Source organism: Solea senegalensis, linkage group LG19, assembly GCF_019176455.1.
Source record: "Solea senegalensis isolate Sse05_10M linkage group LG19, IFAPA_SoseM_1, whole genome shotgun sequence".
Lineage (NCBI taxonomy): Eukaryota > Metazoa > Chordata > Actinopteri > Pleuronectiformes > Soleidae > Solea > Solea senegalensis.
In genome coordinates this window covers 3,087,733-3,095,028 of record NC_058038.1, presented here as the reverse complement: position 1 = coordinate 3,095,028, position 7,296 = coordinate 3,087,733, and the positions used below count along the sequence as shown (strand labels likewise).

Sequence of the window (7,296 nt, the reverse complement as noted above, 5' to 3'; positions counted from 1 at the left end):
CTTTCTTTTTTTCTTTTTTTTGAATTCTGCAGAAGTCGTGTGTGGAGTCTCCACTTTGTGAACTTTGACCCCTTTGGTTGTTGGCTACGACCCCTCCTGGAACCCCAGGGAAAAAGAAAGCGAACAGGGACTGAGAAAAAGACGAGAAGGTTCTGTTAAAAGAATAGATATTATTCTACCGTCTGCCTCGTTCTCCGGTGGAAAAAGGCCTTCACTTGTTCTCGACCTTCAAATGAACAGATACTAAAAGAGTCTTTTCTCGTGTTTATCAACAGCACTTGGTTTAGTTATAACTTGTTTTTTGTTTGTTTTTTTGCTTCGGTAAAGTCTTGTAACTCTTGATTATTAACATAATAATTTATTTATAAAAGTAATACATATTTAGTACCTTTGTTAGAGATTACAGATTGGGCTAATTCATACTGAATCCCAAACTGTAACAATTCACAGTTTTAATGCAAAAAAACAAAAAAAAGAGTTAATAAATAAAATAAGTCTGGCTGAGGAAGAGGTCGACATGTTGCTCCATCCAAACCAAGCCAGAATGTCCATGTGGACCCCATAATCGGTTGACAATACGGGTCCTAAGTGGGTCCTTCGTGTCCATGTTGGCTCCACCCGTGTTTGCCGAAATTGGCTTCCCACGTGGGTTAGGGTTAGAAATCATGTGAAACCTGCATGACTTGCCCACTTCAATCCCATGCCCACTTAGTACCCCGGTAGCCTAGAAAGTTTACCAAGTGTACCAAGCTTGAAGTGAGAAAACCTGGGTAGGGCCACCATGGATAATCCCTCTTGGGACCCCAATTGCCAGCCCTAATACTACCCTTATGGGACCCAATGGACTGGCTGGCTGGGTGGCGATGAGATCATGAACTTGGCTCGTTCCCTAATTCGCTCACCCCCCATAAGGGTTATGTTCTGGCTGACAATTCGGGTGCCAAGTGTGTTTGTCCGTGGTTTCCATGTTGGCTTCACCTGTGCCGAAATTGGCTTCCCATTTGGGGCCCATTTTACTGAAACCACATGGGACCTGTATGACTTGCCCACTTCAATCCCACTTAGTACCCAGGTAGCCTAGAAAGCTTACCAAGTTTACCAAGCTTGAAGTGGGCAAATGTGGGTAGGGCCACCATGGCCAACCCCTTTTGGGAGCCTAATTGTCAGCCCACATATAACCCTTGTGGGACCCACATGGAGTGGCTGGCTGGGTGGCAATGAGATCATGAACTTGGCTTGTTCCCTATTTCCCTCACCCAGCTTCCCTTTCATAAACAAACTCTTCGCTAAAGATACGACAGAGCAAGCTCTTTTGGTACAACCTGACCCATTCTTACTCCAGGAACATCGCAGACCTGTTGGAACTCCCTCAGCAGTGGAAATGGAAAACGTCATGCACCTGAACAAAAACAACTAATGTCTATAAACATGGAAATCCATCTTCTCCGGGGGGGTGGGGTGTACCGCACCCACTGGGGTTCCCATGTCTCCTGGTCTTCACTCACCGCCACGGCCGGCCTGACCTGACCTGTGTCCACTCCCTCATACTGGCGTGGTTCGGCGATTCGCTGTGTTGGTGTGACTCGAGTCTTTCAGGTCCTTCTGGATGCAGTTGTGGACCTGCAGGAAGTTGTGGTCCCTCTCAGAGTTGTAGGTGGCGGTGGGTGTGCCAGAGGACTTGAGGGTGTCCCGCGGCAGTGTGTACATTGAGATCTCTGTGGACGGCAGCGCACTGAAGCCCTTGAGGCCCACAGGTGAGGTGTCACGGGAGTGCGACGGATCTGTGGAGCGGGAAGAGGAGCGCGAGCGGCGCCTGTAGCGGTAGCGGTAGCTGGGGATTCGTGTTATGGCCGAGCCTTGGAGGTAGTCGGCTGCGCGCGCACCTATTCGCAGCTGCCGATGGCGGTCGATGAACATGTGCACAGCTAAGACGCCCACCATCTCAGCCATGATGAAGGAGAGTGCGCCGAAGTAGAAGGACCATCCGTAAGAGTAGCTGTTCTTCTTGGAGTCACTTTTTGAAGGGTCCCCCGCATTGGCTGATATGTACACGATGATCCCAATGATGTTACTCAGACCTGAGAGTTGCAGAAAAGATGGATTATGGGTAGAGAGTTCACGATGAAAAACAAAGAAATTATAATCGAGGATGAACTCCAGGATGTTTGTGTTTGTTTGAGTTCCAAGATATTGTTTCCTCACTTCCTTTCCTTCTTCTTTCCTCACTTTCTTCTCTTCCTCACTTAGTTCCTTCTTCTTTTCCTCACTTCCTTCGCTTCCTCACTTCTTTCCTTCTTCCTTTCCTTACTTCCTTATCTTCCTCACTTCTTTTCTTCTTCCTTCGCTCATTTCCTTGTCTTCCTCACTTCTTTCCTCTTTCTTCACTCATTTCCTTGTCTTCCTCACTTCTTTCCTTCTTCCTCATTTCCTTCTCTTCCCCACTTCTTTACTTCTCCTTTCCTCACATCCTTCTCTTCCCCACTTCTTTACTTCTTCTTTCCTCACTTCCTCACTAATCCCAGACCACAGATAAATTAAAAGTCTTGTGTTCTGCAACATTAGCAGCAGTTTGTCAACTCAACACTTCAATGCTTATATCGGTGGATTTAATGCTCTTATCCTTCGTCACTACTCTAACACTTCCTGGAGTTCCTGCCGCTGTGTGTGTGTGTGTGTGTGTTTGTCTCACCTGCAGACACAAAGAAGATCCCTGCACTGAGGATGATGTTGTGGCGTGACTTGTAGAACTCACTGGCAGCTATACACAATCCTCCCATGAAGAGCAGGATGACACTGAGGATGGGGAAGATGCTGGAGGCTCGCACCGCACCTGGAAACCAGCGGAGGACAAAGAGTGAGGAGAGATGAGACGGCGTTCGCGTGAGACGAAATCAACAAAGTGTAAGATTTTTTAAGAGATTTTACCCAAACAGTTACAGTCCCAAAATACAATCACGCCCAAATGTGCAGGTTCTTATGGCGTTTTTGAAATACCACAGAACGTGGTCGTGGTTGGGCTCACGATCGCCGGCTGTCAGCAGTGCTGTCACTAAATCCACCAGACTCCTCTGTTATATATTGACATTTTAGACATTTCCTTTGCTAAATGTTGGAGATTAACACATGTTTTCAGGCTCAGCTCGCTTGGAACCTTGTCAGAGAAGGAACATTTAAGCATTTAGCAGACGCGACTTACAAAAGAGGAATACGCTACATAGAAGAAGTCTTGGAAAGAACTCGATTGGATCAGTGGACTGATAGAGGGTGAGAGTGGAAGTGGATCCAAGTGCAGGGGAGGGGTTAAGGTAAGTGCTAGGACAGAAGATGCTCTTGGAAGAGCTGGGTTCTCAAGCTTCTTGAAGCTTCTTGAAGACCCCTGGAATGCCCCTGTTCTGGTAGCACTCGGTGGGTCATTCCACCAGCGTGGAACAACACATGACAAGAGTTCTGGATTGTCTTGTGCGGGGTGTTGTCTAATGGAAGAGCAAAAACGGTCGTGCTAGAACGGTATAAAAGCCCTAAATAGTAGCAGAGCAATCAATACAGAGGACAATTGTCTTGTCAGGCCTCAATCCGAGACGTTTTTCAGCTTTAAAATCCTACGTCCAGAGTAAGAAGGATCACCAGAGGAGAGACAAAGAGAGAAGACAACGCACGTTATAAACGGTTTCAGCATCTGCTCCTCGTGTGAGCACATCCTAATCAACACCCCATCAGGACTGTGAAAGACTCCATCAACACTGTCTACTGAGTGTGTATTCCCACAGTGAGCCTGTTATCCAACCTTATGTAATCATGCTGCTTGACTCTTTTTCTCTCTCTCTCTCCCCCTCTCCCTCCCTCCCTCCCTCCCTCCCTGGTCCACGGAGTAAACCACACAAGTCATAAAGGCTCTGGCTGTGGCCTCGGTGCAGAGACCTTGAAAAACCACAAACTGTGTCCTTGCAGCTAATTATCGACGAGCAAAGAAACAAACAGAAACAGCTGGAAACAGCTGTTATCTGTAGCCGTGGAGTGGAATGGTTCATGTTCCACTGTGTGGTTCGCTTGAAACGTGAGACATGAGGTCATTGAAAGTGTTTGAATTTTGCACAAGAAATTCAAACTTTATTATTTAGATCCCTCATAAAGAAAACAAAAAGATGTGAGTTTTCTGCTCCACGTGGTCGCCGCCGTCGCCGTCAAACCCCTCTCACTTCATTCCCCCTCACAGTCAAAGTGCGAGACAATTTGAGAGATAAAGTGTTGTCCCCTCCGTCCCCTTTGAGCGACCAGAGGGGATTGTGGGGGTTTAGGGTTGCCGTTGAGGCGGGCTGATTAAATATTAAGTTGTCTTGAGAGTCGACCCTGAGCCTGTGTCCTGCTCTAAATGCATCACTCTGCTCGTTAACCATGCAGGCAGGGATGCGGTCTGTTCACACTGCATCACCTGGGTGAGAGCGCCACCTTGGTTTTTTAAACCAGAAGAGGCCATATTTGGATGAGTTGGAAAAGTCCTTGAATTTGAGGGAATTGGTCCTGGAAAGTTTTCAAAGAGTCCTTTAATTTGAGGGAACTGGTCCTGGAAAGTCTTCAAAGAGTACTTGAATTTGTGGGTATTGGTCTTAGAAAGTCTTCATAGTCCTTGAATTTGAGGGAATTGGTCTCAGAAAGTTTGAGAAGTCCTTGAATTTGAGGGAATTGGTCCTGGAAGTCCTTGAATTTGATGTGAACCAAGGTGTAGGAACCCTGTTATATGATATGATGCACTACTGATTTATCTGTGCAACAGAATAAAAATGAGTGTCAACATAACCAGTAACTACATCTTTTAGTCAGGTTGACTGATTGTGATCTGGTTTATTTTACAGTTGCACCTTTATTTATTACTATTTACTAAAGCGACACTTATCTACTTTTAAGTCCTGTGTAATGTATTATGTGAATCACACGGCAGCTGCTCTGTGCAGCTCGAGCGCCATGTCAGGTTTAAATGTTCTCCAGGTTTCCGGCACGTTCAGGTGGTTTCATGTTGTCTTTGAAGTCCTTCAGAGCTTCAGAGCTTCAGAGCTTCAGACACGGACGGCTGGACAAACAGACTGGAACTAACCAGTGGACGAGTGAGTGCAGAGGGGGGAAAAAAAGAGACACATCCATATTGATTTGTTCATATTTTGAACTGCTGTTGACCTCCAGTTTAAACATCAGCCACCTCTGACTCATGACGATCATGTCACAAGGCTGACCTGTTTCAGCTGCTCACAATGACTTTAAATGATCCCAAAGTTACGGTAAAATTCAAGATAATGTCAGTTTCAACTTCAAAACTTGGTTTATATTCAGTGTAGGTCTTGACAAAGGTGATAATCTGACTGTATCTGGTGTTGCAGGATGAATAACAGATGTCTCAATCTAAAAAAAGGCTTTTGTTTCGCAGCTTGACTGTAGCCTCTAACATCCTAAGAATGTGTTTGCTGCTTCATCTCAAAACAAAAAAACAGCCTTTTTTTCTCAGAAACTACAGTTTGTGAACCACTCAGGAGCTGCTGGTCCTCTGCTGCCTCGTGTGGTCACTTTGTGTCACACCAGATTTTACAAAACAAGACATTTGAATTTACTGATGGAGGCAGCAGTGGATTGACAACTCCTGTGTGCTGTGATGTTATAATCACTGATTTGCTCTGTGAGGTTTGGTGTGGGAGAGTGAGTGCTTTACAAACTTCAGTTTCCTGGTGAAAAAGTCAGTGAAACGTAATTGTTAAGATACTGTAGGGATATGTTTCATTAGATGAGCCTTTTTGCTAAGTCGCTAAATTGCATATGTGGCTGGAGCTGCTTGATGTGTCCGTCTTCATGTCCAAATGTCTGGGGACGTCTCTCGAGCCGCAGGTTGCAGACCCCTGGTTTAGATGAAGGACGCTGCAGAACAAAAGTTACGCACTGCAGCTTTAAACAGAGGCCTCGTCACGAAGTGTGAAGCGTGTTTACTGTTCATCTGTTCCACTTCACAGACGCTGGGTAAACGCATATTATCTCAGCCAGGGTAACATTACTCTGACAGAGAGACGGTGAAACACGCTGTCAATCTCCGGCTGCGAGGACACGGCGTCCCCCCCGTCCCCCACCGTCCAGATGAAAGTGTTGACCTCTGCGCTAATGGCCGATGACAGTTTGTCGACCTCAGCGGTGGCTTGTGTTTCTGAAGCCCTGGCCTCGTCCCCCACATGAGAGGACGCTCCCGGGAGACGTGTGATTAGCACCGAGGTCGCCGTTTTGATTTGGGATGAGGTCGCACGTCTCCTGTTTCTTCCCCCTGCGACGTGCACATTAGCGTGACAGCCAGTTAAGGACATTTTCTAAAGGCTGAGCACCGTTTGTCCTTCACTGCTCCTCATGTTTCTAAAGCTCTGTAGAAGACGCTTTAGAAAACACTGTAGAAGACGCTGTAGAAGATGCTGTAGAAGACGCTGTAGAAGATGCTAAAGCTCTGTAGAAGACACCGTTGAAGATGCTGTAGGAGGCGCTGACAAAGACACAATAGGAGACACTGTAGAAGATGCTGTAGGAGACGCTAAAGCTCTGTAGAAACGCTAGAAGATGCTGTAGAGACACTGTAGAAGATGCTGTAGAGGACGCTGTAGAAGATGCTAAAGCTCTGTAGAAGACACTGTAGAAGATGCTGTAGGAGACACTAAAGCTCTGTAGAAGACGCTTTAGAAAACACTGTAGAAGACGCTGTAGAAGATGCTAAAGCTCTGTAGAAGACACCGTTGAAGATGCTGTAGGAGGCGCTGACAAAGACACAATAGAAGACACTGTAGGAGACACTAAAGCTCTGTAGAAGACGCTGTAGAAAACACTGTGGAAGGCGCTGTAGAAGACACAGTAGAAGACACTGTAGGAGACACTGTCAAAGACGCGGTAGCTCGCTCACACACACACACACACACACACACACACACCTGATTCAAATGAATGGCTCGTTTATGAGGCTCTTGCAGAGCTTGATGATGAGCGTGTGAATCAGGTGTGTGTGTGTGTGTGTGAGCGTGTGAGCAGAGAAACATCTAGAACATGCAGGGCAGTCTTTCACAGCGACTTCTACATCTACTGCCTCTTCACTCATTCAACAGAAAGGTAAATCTAAATATAAAAAAAAGTCTGTGGTCAGCAATTGGTGGCCCGTGGACCAAAACTGGCCGCCAGCATTAGTATATGGGCCCAGCAGACGATTTAACAAATCTATATACAAATCTATTATACCGTTAACTTTAAAATAAAAAAGTAATAACACTGCTGTATGAGTTCATGTGAACA

At 46.1% G+C, this 7,296-nt stretch overlaps 1 protein-coding gene across 1 annotated transcript in view; it reads right to left on the bottom strand.

Annotated features, from left to right (window-relative positions):
• Positions 1–251: 251 nt before the first annotated feature.
• The window catches only part of cacng2a (calcium channel, voltage-dependent, gamma subunit 2a), a 37,866-nt gene continuing 30,821 nt past the window's right edge, over positions 252–7,296 (bottom strand). The window contains exons 3-4 of the mRNA XM_044051591.1: positions 2,690–2,830; positions 252–2,078 (exon numbers count right to left, since the gene is read on the bottom strand). Coding sequence (XP_043907526.1) covers positions 1,543–2,078; positions 2,690–2,830 — 677 coding nt within the window. The 3' untranslated portion in view covers positions 252–1,542. The remainder of the gene's footprint in view (positions 2,079–2,689; positions 2,831–7,296) is intronic.